The sequence below is a fragment of the Oncorhynchus mykiss genome, chromosome 11 (assembly GCF_057628025.1).
Source record: "Oncorhynchus mykiss isolate SJ-2025 chromosome 11, ASM5762802v1, whole genome shotgun sequence".
Taxonomy (NCBI): Eukaryota; Metazoa; Chordata; class Actinopteri; order Salmoniformes; family Salmonidae; genus Oncorhynchus; species Oncorhynchus mykiss.
In genome coordinates this window covers 51,896,564-51,921,892 of record NC_143032.1, presented here as the reverse complement: position 1 = coordinate 51,921,892, position 25,329 = coordinate 51,896,564, and the positions used below count along the sequence as shown (strand labels likewise).

At 42.1% G+C, this 25,329-nt stretch overlaps 1 protein-coding gene across 2 annotated transcripts; it reads right to left on the bottom strand.

The window, feature by feature from the left end:
• Nucleotides 1–3,269: 3,269 nt before the first annotated feature.
• On the bottom strand, nt 3,270–24,064 carry cox-1 (cyclooxygenase-1). Of its 2 annotated transcripts, NM_001124361.1 has the most exon segments (11): nt 3,270–3,938; nt 4,860–5,007; nt 7,126–7,412; nt 7,803–8,049; nt 11,380–11,463; nt 16,972–17,153; nt 17,286–17,429; nt 20,602–20,742; nt 21,224–21,340; nt 23,009–23,095; nt 23,194–23,441. In NM_001124361.1, coding segments are annotated over 11 exon segments (1,875 nt in total). In that variant the 5' UTR covers nt 23,282–23,441; the 3' UTR covers nt 3,270–3,588.
• Between the last annotated feature and the right edge of the window lie 1,265 nt (nt 24,065–25,329).

The window sequence follows — 25,329 nt, the reverse complement described above, 5'->3', positions numbered from 1 at the left end:
AGATTTGTACCATGTCAGCTCAGGGATTTGAACTTGAAACCTTCCAGTTACTAGTCCAACGCTCTTACCACTAGGCTACCCTGCCGCCCAGGTGGGTTGATATACAGAAAGACCAAGTCCATGTTATGGCAAGCCTAAAGCTATCGATGTTACATTGAGCTTGGTGAATGGATATGAATTATATTTCTATTACAGTATGCTGGAAGACTAAGGCCACGCTCATTTAAAAAAAAATGATCGTCCTCCCTCCTCTTAAACGTCACCGACCACCACTGCATGGAACAGTCTGCAAAATACCCTTCACCTAGATGTAAACTCAGCAAAAAAAGAAACGTCCCTTTTTCAGGACCCTGTCTTTCAAAGATAATTCGTAAAAATCCAAATAACTTCACAGATCTTCATTGGAAAGGGTTTAAACACCGTTTCCCATGCTTGTTCAATGAACCATAAACAATTAATGAACATGCACCTGTGGAACGGACTGCAGATGTGACCAGGGTAAATTGCAATGTCCGTACTGTGAGAAGCTTAAGACAGCACTACAGGGAGACAGGACGGACAGCTGATCGTCTTCGCAGTGGCAGACCACATGTAACAACACCTGCACAGGATCGGTACATCCGAACATCACACCTGCTGGAAAGGTACACGATGGCAACAACAACTGCCCGAGTTACACCAGGAACACACAATCCCATCATCAGTGCTCAGACTGTCCGCAATAGGCTGAGAAAGGGTGGACTGAGGGCTTGTAGGCCTGTTGTAAGGCAGGTCCTCACCAGACATCACTGGCAACAATGTTGCCTATGGGCACAAACCCATCGTCACTGGACCAGACAGGACTGGAAAAAAAGTGCTCTTCACTGACGAGTCGCGGTTTTGTCTCACCAGAGGTGATGGTCGGATTCGCGTTTATCGTCGAAGGAATGAGCGTTACACCGAGACCTGTACTCTGGAGCGGGATCGATTTGGAGGTGGAGCGTATGTCATGGTCATCAGACTGAGCTTGTTGTCATTGCAGGAAATCTCAACGCTGTGCATTACAGGGAAGACACCCTCCTCCCTCATGTGGTACCCTTCCTGCAGGCTCATCCTGACATGACCATCCAGCATGACAATGCCACCAGCCATACTGCTCATTCTGAGCGTGATTTCCAGCAAGACAGGAACGTCAGTGTTCTGCCATGGCCAGCAAAGAGCCCGAATCTCAATCGCATTGAGCACGTCTAGAACCTGATGGATCGGAGGGGTGAGGGCTAGGGCCATTCCCCCCAGAAATGTCTGGGAACTTGCAGGTGCCTTGGTGGAAGAGTGTGGTAACATCTCACAGCAAGAACTGTCAAATCTGGTGCAGTCCCTGAGGTAGAGATGCACTGCAGGACTTAATGTAGCTGGTGGCCACACCAGATACTGACTGTTACTTTTGATTTGATTTTGACCTCCCCCTTTGTTCAGGGACACATTATTCCATTTCTGTTAGTCATGTCTATGAAACTTGTTCAGTTTATGTCTCAGTTGTTTAATCTTATGTTCATACAAATATTTACATATGTTAAGTTTGCCGAAAATAAACGCAGTTGACAGTGAGAGGATGTTTCTTTTTTTGCCGAGTTTAATAGTGCCCCTTAGCGAGTTTAAAACTCTGGGCCAAAACTCTGTAGAGGAAGAGGGTAAATGATTTCTGGAGGCCGGATGTGCGCTTACTGACATGTTGTGGTTTTTGTATTGTAAATTGTGTAATGTATTGACTACTGCTGCTTTCTTGGCCTGTGTCTCAACGGGTTTTTGTTCTCTCGTGTAATTGCATAGCCTATAGCAATGTTGCCCAACACGAGCTCATGGGATCTCATTGTTTGATTAGATTTGCCATTACCTTTGCATTGATGTTAGCGTGATTAGACAGACAAGAGTACTGAGTACCAGGCAGTTAGCAAGTTTGGTAGGCTAATAATGACCATTAGCAGCATCAGAGCTTGGAGAAGCCTAATTACCGTGACTAATGTGGAATTTGACTGCCTTCATGACTGCGGTGTGGCAATAACAAAGTCACAGTCACCGCACAGCACAACATGCAATTACCTACAGTGCCTTGCGAAAGTATTCGGCCCCCTTGAACTTTGCGACCTTTTGCCACATTTCAGGTTCAATTTTGGTTTCATCTGACCAGAGCACCTTCTTCCACATGTTTGGTGTGTCTCCCAGGTGGCTTGTGGCAAACTTTAAACAACACTTTTTATGGATATCTTTAAGAAATGGCTTTCTTCTTGCCACTCTTCCATAAAGGCCATATTTGTGCAATATACAACTGATTGTTGTCCTATGGACAGAGTCTCCCACCTCAGCTGTAGATCTCTGCAGTTCATCAAGAGTGAACATGGGCCTCTTGGCTGCATCTCTGATCAGTATTCTCCTTGTATGAGCTGAAAGTTTAGAGGGACGACCAGGTCTTGGTAGATTTGCAGTGGTCTGATACTCCTTCCATTTCAATATTATCGCTTGCACAGTGCTCCTTGGGATGTTTAAAGCTTGGGAAATCTTTTTGTATCCAAATCCGGCTTTAAACTTCTTCACAACAGTATCTCGGACCTGCCTGGTGTGTTCCTTGTTCTTCATGATGCTCTCTGCGCTTTTAACGGACCTCTGAGACTATCACAGTGCAGGTGCATTTACAAGGAGACTTGATTACACACAGGTGGATTGTATTTATCATCATTAGTCATTTAGGTCAACATTGGATCATTCAGAGATCCTCACTGAACTTATGGAGAGAGTTTGCTCCACTGAAAGTAAAGGGGCTGAATAATTTTGCACGCCCAATTTTTCAGTTTTTGATTTGTTAAAAAAGTTTGAAACATTCAATAAATGTCGTTCCACTTCATGATTGTGTCCCACTTGTTGTTGATTCTTCACAAAAAAATACAGTTTTATATCTTTATGTTTGAAGCCTGAAATGTGGCAAAAGGTCGCAAAGTTCAAGGGGGCCGAATACTTTCGCAAGGCACTGTATATACACTTCCGTTCATTTTGTCAACTGGTACCGGGGGACCTTCAGACGTGTCCTGAGGCCTGTGGTCGTCCTAAGCAAAACGTGAGAGTCTCACCTTTGCATAGAGGGGTCATAATAGTTTGTACAGTAGGTCAAACCCTTTAGACACTACAGAGGACTGTGTGAGAAGACTGATCATGGTATGACCAACACCGCTCTAGCTCTGTCACAGATGCAGTGGATTGAGACTCATCCAATACAACAACAAAAAGATATCTGTAGATTAAATTGACTGATTTTCTGGGAATTATTTTATTATGGGGATTATATTTCCACTGGGGTGCGGACATTGACCTTAGGGGGTTCATTAACTCCGAAACCACACTGCTTTCAACATACTTGTATTCCTCATTTATTCAAGCGTTTCCTTTATTTTGTCAGTCACCTGTACATAGGACATATGCAACATGGGAATGATTCATAAATGCAGCCTATGCATTGTAAATGTAGTATACAGTATAGGCATCGTAGGTGGACATGGGCACTACGGTAAGACCATTAAAAAAAACTAACGTAACCATGGATACAGTAATCACAATGGCTTACAGTTCAGTGGACTGTTTCCTTGGCGGTTCCTCCTGCCCGGCTGGAGGGACATTGAAGGCTACGTATGGACACCAATTAGTGTTCAGACACACCAGTCTCTCCAGCGAGGCCGAGTTGACTATATCAAAGCCTGTCTGGCCTCCAAATGTGCTGGGCTTCCAGTACTCAGGGGAACAGATGGGGTTACCCAGAAGGCCTTTCAGGGAGAACGGAGCCCCCATCTCCACCATGCTCTCACCAAATATGGCGTTGGGGCGTGTCTTCTCCAGCATGATGGCGGGGTAGAACTCCAGCGCATCGATGTCCCCATAGAGCTCCTCCAGCTCCCTGGCTATCTCCTCCTCACCTGGAGGACAATATAAAATATCATTATTGTCCCAGAAGGGCAATTCGGTTGCAGCAAACTACACATATAGGGCACATTTAAAGTAAATGAATACAAATACAATACAGAAGAGAAGAGTAAAAGAGCATTAGAAACACATGATCTAGTTAAAGAGAAGACTGTTGTCCTTTCATCTCAAACCAAAGACTGCAGTTGGCTTCTTAAGAGGCTGACCCACGTCAGGATGATGCTGAATGACAGCTGCTTTGAGAGAACGTTGTTATTTCCCATATTTTCAATTTGCATGAGGGGCAATTACACGGTGACAGAGTGATGCTGAGACTCTGATTTGTTACTTTAAAATGTATGCCAAGCAAAACTAATCGTTGCAAAGTTAAACAAGCCATACAACTCGATGCACAAGGATGACTTAATTTCCACTGAACATTTTATAAGAAGACATTTACTTGCAGAACAGTGCAGATATAAAGTTTGGTAACAGAATGAGTGCACAATTCGTCATTCTGGTTTGTTTAACTTTGCAAACCATTCAACTCAATGCACAAGAAGAGCACAGATGCGAAGTTTGGTGACAGAATGACGCAGTCATTCGGTTACCAAACTTTGCATCTGCACGGTTCTTCGAGTAAATGTGTTTTTATAAAATGTTCAGTGGAAATTGTTAAGTCATCCTTGTGCATCAAGTTCTATGGCTTGTTCAACTTTGCAACGATTAATTTTGCTTGGCATACATTTTAAAGTAACAAATCAGTCTCAGCATCACTCTGTCACCATGTAATTTCCCATGAGCATATATAGAAAAAAATTAAAAAGTGATGTGTAACAGACGTTAATAAGCTGCTTTGCATAGACAGTTCCTCATTCCATAGAAGCCTTTTGTGGTGCCGGCATTTCTAATCTCTAAAATATATGTGGTCTTACCAGTGAAGTCAGAGAAAGATGTGTAGGGCTTCAGGTTGAACCTCTTCCTGTACTCGTTGAAGGGTTGGAGACGCAGAGTCCTGGACTCTTCAATAACCCCCTCGGCCACATTGGTCACCACTGGGTGGATGTTCCGACCTCCTCCTATCTGAGAAACAGGATTAAAATCAGACAGACCCCATACCCATTGTAGGCAATGGTGTACACTACACTAAGGGCTCGATTCAATCTGCTTCGTGGAAATTCAGCTTTACATTGTGATTGTAATTTAAAAAAAGGCAATATTCCCGCTTTATCAGAGACTGCATTCCGGTAAATGCTCCTTATGTCGGCTCAATCAGAAATTACCTTTACGTTTCTATCGCGGAATCTGTAACGATTCAGCTTTCCGGATTGAATAGAGCCCTACATCTGAAAGGATCAAACAGGCACCCCCCTGTATAAATATAGGATGCATGAGAACAAAATGGAAAAAAAGTAATTCAAATAAATGAATGACCCACCTATGAAGGGCCCGAAATGTGTTACTCCATATACACCTAGGCACCTATTACCATACCACGTTCAAAGGCACTTGAATATTTTGTCTTGCCTATTCACCCTCAATGGCACACATACACAGATAGCATGTTTCTACTCGCTAATACTACATAGATAGCTGCTGCTCTGCTGAGAAAGATTGATATCAATAAGCCACAGAGAAAAAATATTTACAGACGACAGATAGCATCTTGTTTAAGCCTTCTGTCATGATCTATCACAGCTTCTAATCAACAGAAAACCGCTCTGTAGTTGATTCTGTAGATATGGAACGCAGAGCACTAACAAGTTTGCAGGGCTGTGGTGACAGTTACAACATGTGCTATTTTACTGCACACAATTATGGACTTCACACCAAGTAGTGTCAAATTTACAATCAGGCTACTCAATCTTGCCTTATTTGCCCTGTCCCAACCTCACCCTCCCTTTCTCCATCTCTCTTACACAACGTCTGCCTTGCTCAAAATAAGAAGTACCAGAACACACAAATCAGTCCAATGTGTCCATTTGAATTCAAGTCACTCACCAGGTGACGTGGAGAGGATCTGCGTCTGCACCACGTACTCCCACTACTGGTGTCCCCCAGGGCTCGGTTCTAGGCCCTCTTCTCGCTATACACCAAGTCACTCGGCTGCGTCATGTCCTCACATGGTTTCGCTTATCATTGCTATGCGGATGACACTCAACTACTTTTCTCCTTTTCCACCTTCTGACACTCAGGTGGCAACACGAATCTCCGCGTGCCTGGCAGATACCTCAGCTTCGATGACAGCTTACCAACTCAAGCTCAACCGCAACAAGTCGGAGCTACTCTTCCTCCCGGGAAAGGCCTGTCCGCTCCAAGACCTCTCCATCACGGTTGACAACTCCACGGTGTCCCCCTACCAGTGTGTAAACTACCATGGCATGAACCATGACAACCCCCTGTCGTTCGCTGCAAATATCAGAGCAGTGACTCGCTCCTGCAGGTTCATGCTCTACAACATCCATAGAGTTCTCCCATGTCACCACGCTCCTCCACACACTCCACTGGCTCACTACAAGACCATGGTAATTACCTACGGAGCAGTAAGAGGAACTGACTCTCCCAACATTCAGGCTCTGCTTAATCCCTACACCCCAACCTGAGTTCTCCGTTCTGCCAGGTCTGGTCTCTTGGCCCTCCCACCCCTACGGGAGAGCAGCTCCCGCTCAGCCCAGTCTAAGCACTTCTCTGTCCTGGCACCCCAATGGTGGAACCAGCTTCCTTCCCTCTGAAGCTAGGACACCAGAGTCCCTTGCCCATCTTCTGAAAACATCTGAAACCCTACATCTTCAAAGAGAATCTTAAATAATCCCACAGCAACACCACCACCTCCTCACCCCCCGAAAAAAGACTTGTGTGAACAAACACTCGCACTTGACTCTTTTCCCCCTTACTAGCTCTGACTTTGCTGAAAGCTACTTTATTGAGGAAAAATGTACTTACTATGACTGTGATGTGTTTGTCCCACCTAGCTATCTTAAGATAGTTTTTTGTAATTTTTGCAGACAAAGATTTTAAATTCAGGAAGTGATTTCAAATAAATAGCTTTTCCTTGTCAGTTTATTGAGAACTCTTAGAAAATAAGTGCCATATTAGCATTGACACCAACCGACTTATGTATGGTATGACAACATTATGGAGACCAGGGTTTACCATTACAACACTGCATATGAAATCCCGTAGTCACCACACACACCATACCTGTCCAGCACACTGGCGGGAGAAGGCGTCCACCAGTTTCTCCACCCCGTAGTGTGTGACGATGGAGGTGTTGAAGATGAACTGGGAGTAGGGCACCTCGTCTCCATCTATGTGGAAGCTGTCTGGCATCAGGGGGTGCCAGTGGTACAGCTGTTTGAACTCCACAGCGATGCGGTTCCTGTACTGGAACGTGGACTTGAAGAGCAGGACTGGGTCAAACTTCAGATCCAACAGGTAGCCACTCAGGTGCTGCACGTACTCCTCGATCACTATCCGGATGGTCTCACCTGGAATATAAACTAAATATGGATCTACACCCAAGAAAATACATTTTGGGGAGAATCTACTGGAGAAGTGTGTTGATTCTTATTGCCCCCGAACTATTCACACAACACATCTAAAAATTGTTAGCTGACATGGCTAATTGAGTGACTGTCAATGACTGACAAAACAAGAGAAAAATTGCTGATGCACAAGCAAATTTTGAACTTGCACCTACTATTCTAACTCGCAACAGTAAGTTGAGACCCCGCTAGGGGGCCCTAAGCAACCCAGCACATGAAAACATTTCCTAGTAATGTATATTCTGCCTAAAGAACTTGAGTGTCTAAAATGGGCAATCTCTGGTGGTATGAAAGGCTAGAGAGAGATCCCTGTCCCGTCAAGTATGTACTTACCTATTACGATGAGCCTGGCGGTCTGGAATAGCTGCTCGTCCCCCCAGGTGGGGTGCTCTGCCTTCAGGATGTCACAAACGCGGTTGTGTTCTCTCAGCCACAGGGTGGCATACATGGTGAGGCCTGGCAACAGCCCAAACACCTCCTGCCCGATGGCCATACGCTGCCCCACGGGAGTCTCTTGAGGGTATCTCATATTCACCGCCGCCTCAGCCACCGTAGGAGGGTACACCTCACCTTTAACCACCTGGAAGAGAAGATAGTATTAGCCCTTAAGAGCTTTACTGATCCATTAGCACAATGTAGTAACTTGTGAGCATAATGGAATAATGGAAAAACGTATGTGGGGTCCCCTTTGGGTTTTTGTGGAAAAGCGATGTCAAAAGGTCTTGAGCAGTGGAAAAAAGGGTCATGACCACAACATTTTGGAAACACTACTGTAAATAATGATTATCTGAACTCCACCCATACAGTGCCTTCAGAAAGAATTCAGAACACTTTTTCCATATTTTGTTACGTTACAGCCTAAAATGGATGAAATAAATAAAAAATCCTCAATCTTCACACAATACCCCATAATGACAAAGCGAAAATAGGTTTAGAAAGGTTTGCAAATGTATTAAAAATATTTTATTTACATAAGTATTCAGACTCTTTGCTATGAGACTCGAAATTGGCTCAAGTGCATCCTGTTTCCAGTGATCATCCTTGAGATGTTTCTGTAACTTGGAGTCCACCTGTGGTAAATTCTACTGATTGGACATGATTTGGAAAGACACACACCTGTCTATATAAGCTCCCACAATTGACAGTGCACGTAGGAGCAAAAACCAAGCCATGAGGTCGTAGGAATTGTCTGTAGAGTTCCGAGACAGGATTGCACCGAGGTAGAGATCTGGGGAAGGGTACCAAAACATTTCTGCAGCATTGAAGGACACCAAGAACACAGGGGCCTCCTCTATTCTTAAATGGAAGAAGTTTGGAACAAACCAAGACTCCTCCTAGAGCTGGCCGCCCAGACAAACTGAGCAAGCAGGGGAGAAGGGTCTTGGTCATGGAGGTGACCAAGAACCTGATGGTCACTGACAGAGCTCTCTATAGTAGAGTTGCCAGGCAGAAGCCACTCCTCAGAAAAAGGCACATGACAGCCCGCTTGAGAGTTTGCCAAAAGGCACCTGAAGACTATCAGACCATGAGAAACAAGTTTCTCTTGTCTGATGAAACCAAGATTGAACTCTTTGGCCTGACTGCCAAGCGTCACATCTGGAGGAAACCTGGCACCATCCCTACAGTGAAGCGTGGTGGTGGTGGCAGCATCATGCTTTAGGGATGTTTCTCAGCAGCAGGGACTGGGAGACTAGTCAGGATTGAAGAAAAGATGAATGGAGCAATGTACAGAGAGATCCTTGATGAAAACCTGCTCCAGAGCACTCAGGACAGCAGACTGGGGCGAAGGTTCACCTTCCAACAGGACAACAACCCTAGGCACACAGCCAAGACAACGCAGGAGTGGCTTCGGGACAAGTCTCTGAATGTATTTGAGTGGCCCAGCCAGAGCTTGGACTTGAACCCGATCAAACATCACTGGAACGACCTGAAAATAGATTTGCAGCAACGCTTCCCATCCAACCTGACAGAGCTTGGGAGGATCTGCAGAGAAGAATGGGAGAAACTCCCCAAATACAGGTGTGCCAAGCTTGTAGCATCATACCAAAGAAGACTCAAGGCTGTAATTACTGCCAAAGGTGCTTCAACAAAGTACTTAGTTATGAAGGGTCTGAATACTTATGTAAATGTGATATTTCCGATTTTATTATTAAAAAAAAAAAAAAAAAAAAAAATAGCAAACAATAGCAAATATAGCACATTTTTATAAAAAAAACAACTGATTTGTCATTATGGGGTATTGTGTGTAGAGTGATGAGGAAAAAACTATTTAAATCAATTTTAGAATAAGGCTGTAAACTAGAAAAAGTCAAGGGTGTCTGAATACATTAAGGCACTGTAAATAACCAACAGTTGCTCAGTCATCTCATCCTGAGTTTCACATGCATACCACTGCCAAAAGAGACAATCAATGGGGTTCTTACAACACAACCTCTCCCTGACTCTGAACCAACACCTTTGCCAAAAACAGATACCATTCCCTAACGTCCTTCTTTGGAGTCGAATTCAGCTTATTCAACAGATAAAGAAAATGGGCCTCATGGGTGTACTTCTTTATCCTGACACGAGTCAGGATTTCTGGTCACTCAAATGATACACTAACTGGCACCTGGTCACTGAACAATGACTATGCTGTTACCTGCTACCTCTGTGCGGTGGTGGGAGAAGTACTCAATTGTCATTCTTGTGTAAAAGTAAAGATACTTTTAGACTTCCTTACTTGCCAACTTTCACTTTTACCTTAATAGAAAATGACTAAAGTATCTGGTTTTATATATACTTAAGTATTAAAAGCAAATGTAATTGCAAACAATATACTGAGTATAAAAATTCAAAGTATAAATCATTTCACAGTCCTTACATTAAGCAAACCAGAGGACACAATTTTCTGGATATTTTAAGTTATGGATAGTCTCCAATACTCATACTTAATTTACAAACTAAGCATTTGTGTTTAGTGAGTCCACCAGATCAGCAGCCTGGATGTAACATAGTAAATGTAAATCCGTGACACCAAAATTAGTATGATATGTTACATTTGGTATGGTTACATATGACAGATGGTTACTTAAGGCAACGTGAATGTCTAGCAAACCAAAGTTTGCGAGTTCGAATCTCAGACAACTTTAGCATTTTTGCAACTTTCAACTACTTTGCTACTCTGCAATTACTTAGCATGTTAGCTATCCCTTCCACTAACCCTTTAAACTAACTCCTAAACCCCTACACTATCTCATTTGTAACATACTGTACATTTAGAAAATTGGTAACATAATACGAATTGCAATTCGTAACCTATCATACGAAATGGGTGATAAACATGAATGATTTGGAAATGTGAACTTCACATTTCCAAATCTTGGCTTGCTTGTATGACATCATAGCAGTATTTATTATAATCCTCAACTTCAAATTTTTCAAAACACATTGAGTCCTCAATTTACAGAACCCCCATGCAAAAGCTGCCCAATTAGCGGGAGGGAAAGAGGCATATTCTTGTCGCACGAGGTGCTCAAGTTCAGAATGGCAGTCAGTCAAAATCCATACAGAGCTGTGAAGCGCAGAGCCAGACCTCTGACGTCATGTAACTGTACAGCCACTGCGTTCCTATGTAGGCGTTTATCCGTGCCCAAATCTGCCATTTTAAACCTGTATATAGAAGAGCAAATCCGTTTTGAGATTTTTCTTTAAATCCAATTTATGTTGGTTCCACCTTTTTTTTAAATATATTTAACCACATTAGTATGAAAAGGGTTGGAAAGGGTTAAAAGTGTAAAGGGTTGAAAGCACATGTCCCACAGAGTGGACCTCAGAGTGGACCACACAGAGTGGACCACTGCAGTAACATTCCAGTGGAGACTTGTCCATGCTTTCTCATAGCTGGAGTGGAGTTATGCATTCCTCCACATACCTGATATTTCATCTTTCCGTCTTTAAGAAGCCGGAGGTTCAGTTGACGCACCAGATTATCTCCGTAGACATTGCCGGCATCCACCTGGTTAGAGATTAATAACATGAGATTACATTTTTTTAAAAAGAGATTCATATTCGTGAGACAGGATGCAGGCAAGAGACATAGATTAATATGACTCCCATGTATCTCGCAGAGCGTGCAAGATTTGGTTCCAGCAAAGAACAAGATTATATTGCGGCTGTTGGAATAGTATGGAGAGAAAAAAAGTATGAAAAAAGTGCAGCATCATGCTGTGGGGATGTTTTTCGGCAGCAGGGACTGGGAGAGTAGTTATCCACTTATCTGTGCCTTGACACAATCCAGATCTGTGCCTTGACACAATCCTGTCTCGGGGGCTCTATGGACAAACCTTCGACCTCATGGCTTGGTTTTTGCACTGACATGTACTGTCAACTGTGGGAATTTATATAGACAGGTGTGTGCCTTTCCAAGTCCAATCAATTGAATTTACCATAGGTGGACTCCAATCAAGTTGTAGAAACATCTCAAGGATGATCAATGGAAACAGGATGCACCTGAGCTCAATTTCAAGTCTCATAGCAAAGGTTCTGAATACTTATGTGAATAAGGTGTTGGAATCGGCTAAATTTTGAACATTGAGATATTAAATAAATGATAGAGACGAAGCCTTGAATAGAAAGAATCTGTAGCAACCCAGAAGGCTTTGGAATGTGTTTGATGGAGGAGAGGAGAGCGATGTGTTGATATGGGGAAGACAGAAGGATATCTGTGGATTAGGCGAAGGAGGGGTAGAGGTCAGGAGGTGAGGGGCGAGGTCAGTTCCCCTTAAGGGAGTAATCAGGGTTTGTCATCCTGTTACCCTCTTTATTAGCTTCCTGTGGAGCCATAAACTCTAAGGAGGAGTGTCTTAAGTAGGATGTCTATAGCTGATGGAAATAAATGTTTTGCTGTCTGATTACAGCTGTACAGAACCTTTAGGAATGATTAAACTTGGTTAAAGCTTCTCTAGTGTCCGTGAGTTATTTACTCTGAAAAATAAGAATGTAACAGACAGCGCTGCGAGCAGGGTTCACCACAACTTAGAGTCAAGCCATGGAGTCCAGATTAGTGGAGCAGAGCGCAGGGTGTGAGTGAGTGTGTGGAAAAGGTTGGTTTATGCCCTATGGGGAGAGGGCGCGATGAGAGATGTGGGTTATCAATAATAGTGATATTTGAGGAAGTACTGGAATAGGACATAAGATCCTGTCCGTATTCTCCAGTAATAAATTCGCAGACGCTATGGTATTGGTACTAATAGAAGGTATTAAGTGCCGCGACCAATTAATTATTATCTGGGGAAAGTGTGTAGTGCTATCTTAGAAAATGGGTGTGTATTGTAGACGGGAGTGAAGAATGCTAAAATACCCTGAACACCGACAGGAGTGTTTAGGAATAATAACTATTGATATGGCGACAAACGGACCCATTTCTCCCTGTAATATAGAGATAGCAGAATTTAATAAAGCCATGGAGGCGCTAAAAGAAGAGTACGAGCATTCTGCCAATTCGCCTGGAATATGGGAAAAATGTAGCAAGATCCAAATTGGACAACATTTTTCGTGCTGACGGAGAATTCAAATCAAATAAAGAATTCAGGGAGGCAATTATGACTTGGCACAAGGACATAAAACCAGAATCAAAAGCGCAAGATACCAGCGTTTTGATGTCAGCATTCTAGCAACCAAAAATGCATAACGATAAACCCATAAAGTGTAACACCAGTACTTTACTACAGAAGGCCTGGGAGTGTGTTGAAAAGAAATTGCGCTTTTGCTTTGATGACGGGGTTGAACGCTGTGATCAAAACGGTAATTACGGGGGTAGATTTGATTTGAGACGATGTTTTGAGAGTGGAATATGACTCTGCTCACCTCGCAGACGTGCGAGGGGTTAATAAGGCCATAGAGAAAAATCACTAACTATGGCTTCAATGGCCAGGATAAAGCTAAGAACCGTAGCGAAAAAAAACTAAGCGTAAGGAGATAGCTTACGCTAGATGAGGGACTATCGGGCATTGGAAGAATGAGTGTAAGGTGATACTGGAACCTAGTGCATTAGCAGGAAATGCAGCTATACAAGAGTTTGCATCTTTTTCAAAAGAGCAACAACTACTCGTTTTGAAGTTAGCAAGAATGTAAATTTCACATAGCGGTGTATTATTCCGTTTGATCAATAGTGGTTCATAGATATGACGTTTTTTATGTGAAAGGAGACGTAGGAGGCTTATGCTTTTTGACATTTGCCTTCGAGATAGTATAAAGGAAAGGTTAATGTCATAATTCGTCATATATTCAATGTTTGTCTAATTTACTGTAACAGAAATGTAATGAACTTAACTGTTGTTATGATCTGTGTTTTTTTTTTTTTTTTTAGGTTTTCATGGAAGGTGATGTCAGATCGTGTTTCAATGCATTGTAGAAATAATTTGACCATAGACGGTGTGTGTTAACCTCACAACCCTGCCTAAACGTCTGAAGAAAAAGTGACGAAGGCGTGCTATAAGAGACAGTGACTTTTACCGCTCCTATCTGAGTCCGAGCCATAAAACAGGACCAGGGTGCTGAGAGCGCGTGTGGAGTGAGTGTAGAGAGAGAGAAGCTCAGCTGAGAGACTCGTGTACGTGGGAGAAACTGAAGTGTCTATTTGGATATTAAAAATCAGGACATTATCAAGGGCCATGAAATGTGACAGGCAAAAGTGACATGTGCCGTTGGGAAAATGAACTGTAAACGATATCCGAAGTAGACACGCTAGAATGATAAGTGTTGTGTGAAGGAAGGAAGGGTGGGGTGTGGGGGGGGGGGGGGTATACGCCCTAACTATTTAAACTGAAAATGCATTGAGATCCTGATCTTTCTTTACTAGGCCACTCATGACAGGAAAACAGGGGGAAAAGGGGGGGCTGTAATGAGAAGAGTTATGGCCGGCAATAAAAGGTGCTTTATAAATGTGTTCTAACAGGGATGATGTGTGGGGAGTTGATCAACTGGAATTTGAGCCTTAGTCTCAAAGTAAGCACTGAGGTCAGTCATTCTAAATTCGGGTTGGATAAGTTCTATAAATGCTTTCGTTGTGATTGGAATACTGAGAGAGAGAGAATGGATAAAGCACGATGAGGGGCTGGGCCGCTGCTAACATTTATGTGGCCGAAAGGGTTTTAAGAAACTTCTCTAAGTGTCATCGTGAGGGGAGGTCATTTGTGTGGTAGACTCACTGGATGACAGCTTGGGACAACCATGAAAGTTGGTTTTTGTTTTACCCTCTATTCAGAGTTGATATGTTACGTCGCATCAATGAGTGGTGCAAAGTCATTAAAACATGTACTTTGTTTCTCTTTTCTTTTCAAGTGAATATGTTTTTAGGTTTTGTGGAACATGAGGGTGTTTCATTGTTCCAGAGGAGGGAAGGATGTATATTGACTAAATTGATTTGAGAATGTGTTGGTATGTTTGTAAATGCAGAAAATGCATTTGGAGTATAGTGTGTTGTGGGTTAGACGTAATGATAGAGGAGTATCATTCCCAGAGACTGAATATTGTTACAGGAGATAGCTGCTCTCCTTCTATGAGCTAACTGTACACAATATGGGGATTTAATTGAACGTTACACATACCCAGATCATGGTGAAAGTAGAAGAGACAGTGTTGTTATTTCAGACACCATTTTCAACTTTCAGTAATGAGTTTGTCACAGAAGGCATAACACTTGAAAGAATAGCAACAGATCCCTGTATACAGGAGGCCACATCGCCAGAAGGACTAGCTACAGATCCCTGTATACAAGAGGCCACATCGCCAGAAGTCATAATAATAGCATCACATCTCCTGCAGTGTGATTAAGAAACATGTGACTCAGAGTTTTGTACGGTTGGAAACTCTTCCAACGCCACTAATCTCGCCCCCATTTCTGAAAGCTAATAAACACTAGACATACCTCCCAGTAGATTGGGACCAAACCACAGTAAATGGTACATGTCAGAAGGTGGCTGCTTATCAACCGTTGGGGCCCAAAGTTTACACTGTAACAAAGGTGTTTTCGGCCTTGGGATGAGAGATGTGTACCTAACTTGAGCACAGGGATGTATTATCCACAGGTACCAACTGTAGCAGAATACAGGAGGTCAGTGGAGATGTTGGTGACTAGAGACCAAGGGATATAATGAGAAACAGGTAGGGGGTATCTGAAAGTTCAGTCCTAGACTTATCAGTAAAACACGAAGACAATAGAAGAGCAGGAGACAAATTACGGGCAATAGCTAGTCTCACAGCAGTCCCTGTAGGGACAGTAACAGAAAAAGCAGTAGCAGAAGCGTAGAATGCTATATTGATAGCATGGAATTGGACAACTGTGCAAATGAGGGGTATTGTGAGACTATAGTCATGGGCCATGTTGGAAGTGGCTATGGTTACATTTGTAGCATTGTTGGGATATCAGTTTATGACGACTCACGTCACATGGATTGGTTGCTGGTAACTGGGGAACCGATGGGATGACAGGGGATGATGTTATTCAAATATCACAAATTATGTTGTCAGGAAATAACCCATGTGTTGCAGTGTGCATATCCTCAGGTGGAACCAAGATATAACCCAGGGCACGGGCTGAATTCTGGAGATTAAGTGTACATCAAGAGACACCAGGGGGGTGTTGGAACAGCATTGACTTGAGAGACACACTACTTTGAACAGTACCTGCAGTGGTTAAGATCGTCATGTCTCTCCTTGGGAGGGGGCATAGTTTTCACGTGAAGTGAGGTCCAACAGCATAATGGGTGAGTGAAGACACCATGACACAGGAGGCGGAGCGAGAGACAGAGACTAGATTCCACTGTAAGATATACAGATGGGTTGAGTCTGGGAACTACTATAAACATCATAGTTGGTTTGGGGTTTAGCTGCTTTATGGGTTAATGCATAATATGATAGAGGATAGAGGGGTAATTGTACTGTGAACAAAATGTTGAAGGCATTGATGTAAAAGCAGATACAGTGCCGAGTTCCCTCAAGAGGATGGAACGTGGATTAGGGATACGCACTTGCACATCAGGTGTTTGTGCCTATCAGGTGAAATGGAGAAGATGGGGAACAAAGTGAAAATGACATGGGAACACTTCTCGGAACCTGGGGCCTAAAGGGGAAGACTGGGTGAAAGCATGAGGAAGCTTTTTAGAGCTTTCATATTTGTGGAACACAGCAGAAAATGATCTTGGAGGCATAGAGTCAAGTGAAGAGAGAGTGGGAATTGTCATGGTTTCAGACTTTGGTTTTCATGCATATTTAAATATGTATATCACATTGTTAATACTGTTATGTTTTTTTGTTTCAGTTTTTGTTTTTTATAAATTTGCTAATTTTTCTAAAAACCTATTTTGGCTTCGTCATTATGGGGTATTGTGTGTAGATTGATCATTTATTTAATCAATTTTAGAATAAGGCAGGAACAGAATGTGGAAAAGGTCAAGGGGTCTGAATACTTTCCGAATGCACTGTATAACATAGTGTACAGTACAGGGAGTGCCAAGTAACTCACCCCATGCCCCAGAGCCCTGGTAAAGCCCAAGCCCATGCTGTTTCGGGTCTTGAAGAACTGATGGGTGAAGTGCTGAGCGAAGAAAGCAAACATTAGGTTGGTTCCCCTTGGATCCCGCCTGAATTGCCTCCTCAGAAGAAACTTCTCCACCACCAGCTTTGGGTCTGGGAGGACAGACTTTCCTGGAGAAAAGAGAGGAACGAAAGTATGTTGCAGTTGGGAAGATTTATTTCACTGGGTAATCTTCAGTAAAGTCTTTGTGGGATGCCTTCATCCTATTTTCTGATAGAAACTTTGGATGCCCTCCATCTCACCTTTGGTACCCATAGGGGTGGGACAGTCGTCTGGCACAGGGGGTAGGATACGGGTGTAATAGGAAACATTGGAGTAGGACTCCCAGCTGAGGTATCCATACTTGGAGTTGAAGGTAGGAGGACTCGGAATAAGGTTGGATCTGACTTTGGGAGGGAGAAAACATAATTGTTTGACACATTGATCATTATAGCCCTAAAGTTTTACTGAAAATGCAATAACAATGTTAGGAGGAAATACCACCCATGGGATAGGTGTGTGTGTGTGGTTGTACTATCCTTGTGGGGACCAGAAGTCCTCACAAGCAGTGGAGGCTCCTCAGAGGAGGAAGGGGAGGACCATCCTCCTCAGTGAATTTAAAACATTTTTTAATTGTGAAACATTTAAATTGATCCATTTTAGATAAATCTACACTAAATATAATCACATCACCAAATAACGGATTAAAAACACACTATTTTGCAAAGAAGGTCTGCAGTAGCCTCAACAACACTCTGTAGGGTAGCACCATGGTGTAGCCGGAGCGCAGTTAGCTTCTGTCCTCCTTTGGGTACATTGACTTCAATACAAAACCTTGGAGGCACATGATTTTCACGCCCTTCCATAGACTTACACAGTAATTATGACAACTTCCGGAGGACATCCTCCAGAATATCAGACCTCTTGCCGCATGAACCGACATGTTGTCCACCCAATCAAAGGATCAGAGAATGAATCTAGTACTGAAAGCATAAGCTACAACGAGCTAACACTGCAGTGGATAAAATGTGGTAAGTAGTTAACTCAAAAAGAGAGACAATAGTTGAACCGTTTTGAACAAATTAATTTCTTCCAAAATGAAGGAGAAGCAAGAGAGACAGAGATTGAAGGTAAAAAAAACAAACAACACTTACCTAGCAAATGCAGCTAGCTAGTTTAGCATACTGAAACACCCTGCTCAAACAGAGATATGCTATGTAAGCTAGCTGGCTATGATTTTCCAACACAACACCACAACATTCTTCCAAGTCAAGGTAAGCTTTTGGTATTATTAATTTATTGCCACTGGGACCCGCCGGTGTAACTGCTTACTGACTGTACACTGTAAAATGACTGCATGATTGTAGGTTTACTAACACGTTAGTTCTATTAGCTATACTGACTATGACTTTACTCAGGCTAATATGGTGACAACGATGTAGACTGTGTGTAGCAGTTTGGCTTGGAAAAGTTGTTTTTGCCTGGTCACATACAGCTGATGTGTTGCGCATTGAAGTCCACAAGCAAAGGGAAGAGGTGAGAGAAGGAGAGCACATAGGACGTGGCTGCCATGAAAGTGAACTGTGTTTACGAGTGATCAGGGGTGTACTCATTTCGGCCGATTATGTTAAAAAACGGAAGCAAGCGGAATAAACATACCTGAATTTGTCCAATAGAAACTATTGTTTGCAACCGTTGAACTAATGATTATGCCCTGTATCAACTAGATGCAGGCAGGAGTGTGCAAGGTGGTGTTAAATGCCACTGTCTGTCCATATGTCACTGCCTGTCACAAATTTGTCTGTGGACCTGTGTGCACCTACATTGCAAACTTTCATTCATAGGCTAGATTGATGATGAGTACATGGAAAATGTGAGTATCATGTAGTAGCCTAAACCTATCACTGTTACATTGAACTGGGTTAATGGAATAAGAATGAGTCATCTTAGAAATAAGGCCATGCTCATGAAAAAGAAAATTGGCCTCCCTCATCTTACTGACCACCACTGCTCACAAGGATAGTAAAACAAGGAAAATTCAAACATGTCACCATTCCCCACAATGAAAAGGCTATTTTAGGCTTAGGGGTTAGGTTTAGGGTTAGAATTAGGGTTTGGGATTAAGGTTAGGGGTAAGGGTTAGATTTAGGGGTTGGGGAAAATAGGATTTTGAAAAGGAAAATCAATTGTTTGGTCCCCACAAGGATAGCAAAACAAGTGTGTGTGTGTCACATTTTAGATGAAGAGATGCCACTTCTCTCATACTCGTAACGTCAGAAAATAACGGTAACCGCAGAACCCAGATAATCAGTTTTTAAAACTGCAACTTCCAGCAGAGTTAAGACATTCTCAACTTTGAAGAAACTTCCAATTTCAGTGAGTTGAAGAAACATTATTAACGTTCAGTTTAAGACCATGACTCAATCCAAGGCACATTATAAAGCAGTACAGTAGACGCCCCCTTTAAGGACAATTTCTTCGCCGTTCACGGAGATTGCACTCACGGTAAAAGCTACGGATGTCGGCTCAAGCAGAAATGACCTTTAAAAAAGGGTAATGCCGTCTAGTGCCACGCACTATAACACACCATGGGTTGAATCCCAAATAAAACGAAGAAACGTTCAGGTAAAGAAACACGCAGACTGAAAAATATGATTTAATTCATTTGAAGTGTAGCTTGATTTGGAAAGCCTCAAGCAAACATTCGAGGGATGAAAGTATCAATGTGATGTAACTGAAAAGCAATTCACATTATAGTACATAATATCAAAAAACTATACTTTAACTTTGTCTTTCACATGCATAGCAAAATAAACCTGTGGGCTCTATCATTATTATTTGACACACAAGTCAGGTTTTGCATTTTAGCCAGGGGTTGGAACCAAAATTATTTTCCAAAATGTTTTTCATTTTGTTCCAGTGTTCCGACCAGCAAAATAAAGTTCTGAACCGGTTCGAACAAAACAATAAAAAAAAAAAATATATATATATATATCAAAATTAAATTACTTCACCAATCAGTCTGGATAGAGCAGCTTGCTATGGTGGCGGCAAGCTATAATAGTTCTGTTGGGCGCGAGATGCGACTGAAATTAAAACTGTCTGCAGTTCTAGCGAGTTAGATGGAAGAACTCGGAGAATGGTGATGACACCATGGGTCAATGTGTGTTATCCAAACATTTACATTGGGGAGAACATAACAGAGAAACCATGAAGCAAATGGACAAGTTGTAAGCAAACTATCCAATGAGTGCATTGGTAGGGAAGGGAAACTCTTCTCTTAAAGTAACACCATAAGAGTAGATATGAATATGTACAGTACGGGTCTGAGTAGTGATAATGGGATAAGGATTCAATTCTAGAAGCACTTTGGAGAGCATTTATGCATTTTCAACTGTTACAACAGCACAATGGATCCATGCATACATTTCTATCATCATAGCATGTTTCACCTGGATGTAAAGCACTGTACACTTTATGGTACTAAGTTAGCCCTTCCACCACTTATACATAGCGCCCACTATAGCAACCATTTTGTGCCAGAATGCTCATGGCTGCATTGAATGTCAGGCGACTAACCTGTGAGGACCACCCTCATGAGCCAGTCCCGCATGAAGGTCCTGTTGATGAGGTTCCACAGCCAGTGGAAGTGTGTGAGGATGTAGTGGACCACGTCAGGGCTCGGCTTCAGCTGCTGGTGGACTCTCGTCCAGAACTCAGCTAAAACACAGAGAGAGAAGACAAACAGCACACTGTAATTAAAAATTAAAATAAAATCTAGTCATTTCAGCTAATCATAATTAAGTAACTGGTTCCACAGACTTTTTATTTTAGATGACTCAACTTTTCAGTCAAAGTGTTACCTGAACTTAATTAAAATGTATAGTTGGCCCAAACTTAGCTCCAACTTGAGAAAACTTAGCCAAAAATGCAGTCAACTTAAAATGTGTTTGCTCAACTTGTCTCATATGTTCATTCAACTAGAAATTATTATTTGGGCAGCTTCACTAAAAAAATGTTTTAAAAAGTTGTGGAACTAAACACATGGTGCTTTTCGGTCACACACTGTGCTTTTTCTTTGCATCTCTTTACAAATCCTTCCGCACATGAGGAAAGGATAACAATGTTTTGATAAACTAGAGAGGAAAATTGAAACTATAACTTGAATCAGAAGAATGTAGAAGCAAAACACTTTACTTACGGATAGTGCAATTCTGCCCATAGAAGCCGGTGCGAGTGCAGTCACATTCATAGCGGTCAATGCCAAACCTGACACACACACCCCAGTTCTGACAGGGGTAATAGCAACAGGGATTCACTGCAAATGATAAAACATACACGTCAATTAAAGTATAGTTTAGGCACTGAGCTTTTCCTGACCATGTGACCTTACCAGGAATAGCAGAGTTTTTCCTAGTAGCGTACATACTTTTTCCTGATCAGCACAGTGCCTCATTGTCATAAATTTGCCATCTACAGTAAAGACTGCCAAGACACAATAGAGGGTGTCCATTTGTCCAATGTCTCTCTAGCTTGGGTGCCAGCCTGAAAACTGTGCTTATAGCATCAGTGGAACAATAATCTCAGGCTGGAACTTGATGTGTTGCTCCCTTTTGTTTGATGAAGCAGGGAAGACATTTATTACAGTAACTATGTGACATTATCTGACGAGGATACTCACCGGAACCACAGCTTAATTACCTCGGAGCATGGTATCTTAGTCGGGTACAAATCAAAACTCAAGATGTGTGCACAACCTAACCTACTATTGTCACACACATCTCCCACTGGCAGCAATGCAAAATTGCATTTACAGTAGGTTAAATCATCTCAAATTAAGATTCAGCCTAGAATAAACTAGCAAACTAGGAAAGAAGAGGGTTAGGACTACTGGGAGTCTGACTGGGGTCAGAGGGCTGTGGTAACAGAAACGTCTGCTGCCATGAGACAAGCAAGATGCCAACTCTCACATCCTTGGCCCTGCCATCTCTATCATGTTACGGCTTCCTGTCCTTCCCTCACAGACAGACACACATCCATTGAGATGATCATAAATAGCATTTATCATTTTCAAAATGAAGAGTGGATGTATGAATGGCAGTAGTTCAGCAAACCCTTCCTAATTGAGCAGGATTCTTCAGTCATGTCATTTAGATAACTGGAGTCTTTCAGTCTCTTTCTGCCAAGAGGAAACTCTGTCTTCATGATAGGAGATAAAACCCTATACTGTGCTAGTAGTCAACACATTCAACTGACAGCACAGATATTGGGGTGAATATTTATAAAAAAACTTTAAAATGACAAAATAATGGAAGTTAAAGATATGTACAATTAGGGCTGTCAATTTATTTGTACAAATAAATTGCATGATCCTTCCATGCAAATCTTCTTGCTTATTTCAAACTAGCTTCCTCCACTTGCAAATATGTTTATTTGTGTCATCTGTGTTGCAATACAAACAAATATGTTTGGATGCCTGTTCATTGGAGCTTCATATTGTAGTGAAACAGCAGGGAGCAGGTCTCGAACCCTCAACCTTGAGCCCGAGGTCCGGCGCGCTGTCGACTGTGCCGCAAAAGCATGCTCGTGCGGCAGGGTCGATTTCCGTGCTTATAAAGTCAGGCTCGTTACACTATTAGAATGTTGTAAACTTCGGAAAATGTAAAAGACACAATGTGCTCTTTCGAGATGTTATTCTTTTCAACAGTTTTAAATAACTGTATACATCTCATATAATCCAGTTGATAGAATTTCAACATATTGATACTAGATAATAATGACACTATAGGTCAGGGACGGGCAACGTTGATGGGGTTGGGGACACAAAAAAATCTGAACTCATGATGAGCCTCAGTGGCTAGAAGGTCTGTGTACCCATATCCATAAAGGATTCCCGAGCCTTTAGTCAGAGTCAGCCATTCCACCTGTTGCCCATCGCTGCAAGTTGCCCGCCCCTGCTATAGGTTTTAAAATATTAAACACCTACCAACAGTACTGGCGTCTTCCACCTCCTCCCCGCGACATGTTGGTAACCTTTGCAGCAGGATACATGCCCAGACCCACACGACGCACTCTTAAAACACAATTATTAACGTGAATGAATGACCAAACCTAAAATGTGAAGGTTTGGTGCCATTGGTAAAAACAAAAAAATAATTGTCAAAAACTCACCTCTCATTGTAAGATTTACTGCATAAGCACCTTCAGCGGGAGCGTCTTCCCAATACAGCAGTGCAAAAATAATATATGCTGCACTCATGAAGAAATACTCATAACCAATACGATGTATTTCCTTCCTGGAAGCTGTTTAGATACAATCTAAAAACAAGTCCACACAGAATTGCATTCGTGAAAGTTCATTTCGGTAGGGGCGAAAAAAAAATGGTAAGCAACCTCCCCATCTCCTGGTTCACTTCTATACAACACATGGGACTGCTTCATCTTCTTCTTCTTTGGGATTGGGTTTGCGGATCGCATCCAACTTTGAGGTGTTTACACCGCCACCTTCTGTACTGGAGTGTGAGGCCAGTCACGGCCTACCTAAATTACTTTCCGGTAATACAGAATTGGGGAAAAGGACAATTAGCCTGCCAACTATTAGCCCTGACAACAACAACAAAAAACACCCCTCCATTACCTCCATTTAATAACCCTTCTAATTATTCTCAAGGCGAACGGTCTGGGAGGACAGAATCACATTGGACTTGATGCAGTTGCGCATATAAGGAAGAGGCAAAGGAAGAGGCTCCACTCCCTTCAAAATATTTCTACAAGAGAAGACAACGATAAGCAGAACAAGTGGAGATGTTTTGTATGGAGGTCTGGGACTTTTCTGAATTTGGTCTACAAAAAAAATGTTATTGGTATTTGTTAAGTGAGGGGTATTTGATCGAATAGAAGTTACGTAATGTTTAGGTTACAAATGTACTGATATGAGTGGACGCATGTGGCTTTTCTGCAACTTTGAGAAAATGATTTCATATCGGAGTTGTGTCTGCTGTGCTCATACGTATCTGCCCTCTGATTGACTAGAATGTTCCCACCTGATGTTCCGCCTTTTCAACAACGACTCCAAAGAGTCGAGGAACAACAACGAGGAAGAGGCGGAGCGAGAGTGTCCCTTCCTGTCAAAATCTGTCCACGCGGGAATACAGCTATGAACAGGGGCATCATGCACCCCCAAAATCTGAGTGGGAACAAGTATGTGAGGCCACACACATACCTACTGCCAACCACTATATGAAGAAGTTTAAGGAAAACATCAACTCAAATGGCTCCTTTTGTCATGACCACCCAGAAACAGTGTTGCATCTTCTTTGGCATTGTATGCATGTAAGAAAACTGTGGCAAGACATCAGTAGGTTTATAATTGAACACATTTATGAAGATTTTACACTATTGTGGAGAGATGTACTGTTTGGATTCTCTTCTCTGCATACCTGCTAAAATCTGGGTAAACAATTGAAACGAATGTGAGTCTTATTCAGTACATTTAGTTTTCTAAATTTGACCAACCTTGCAAGCAGGCATGCTAGCTAAGATAGTTATACAAGTTAACTACTCTAACATGATTGATAGCCTGAAATGAAGTCTTGGTAGCTAGTTATGAGGTTGGAAGATTGGGAACCTAATAGAATATATAAATACATATACAGTACCAGTCAAAAGTGTGGACACCTACTCATTCAAGGGTTTTTCTTTGTACTTACTATTTTCTAACTTGTGGAATAATAGTGAAGACATGAAAACTATGAAATAATACATGTGGAATCATGTAGTGACCAAAAAAGTGTTAAACAAATCAAAATACATTTTAGATGTTAGATTCTTCAAAGAAGCCACCCTTTGCCTTGATGACAGCTTTGCACACACTTGGCATTCTCTCAACCAGCTTCATGAGTTAGTCACCTGGAATGCATTTCAATTAACAGGTGTGCCTTAAAAGTTAATTTGTGGAAATAATTTTTTTAATGCGTTTGAGCCATTCAGTTGTTTTGTGATAAGGTAGGGTGATATACAGAATATAGACCTATTTGGTAAAAGACCAAATCCATATGATGGCAAGAACAGCTCAAATGAGCAAAGAGAAATAACAGTTCATCATTAATTTAAGACATGAAGGTCAGTCAATACAGAAGATTTCAGTCGCAAAAACCATCAAGAGCTATGATGAAACTGTCTCTCATGAGGACCACCACAGGAAAGAAAGACCCAGAGTTACCTCAGCTGCAGAGGATAAGTTAATTAGAGTTAACTGCACCTCAGATCTTAGCCCAAATAAATGCTTCAAAGAGTTCAGTAACAGAC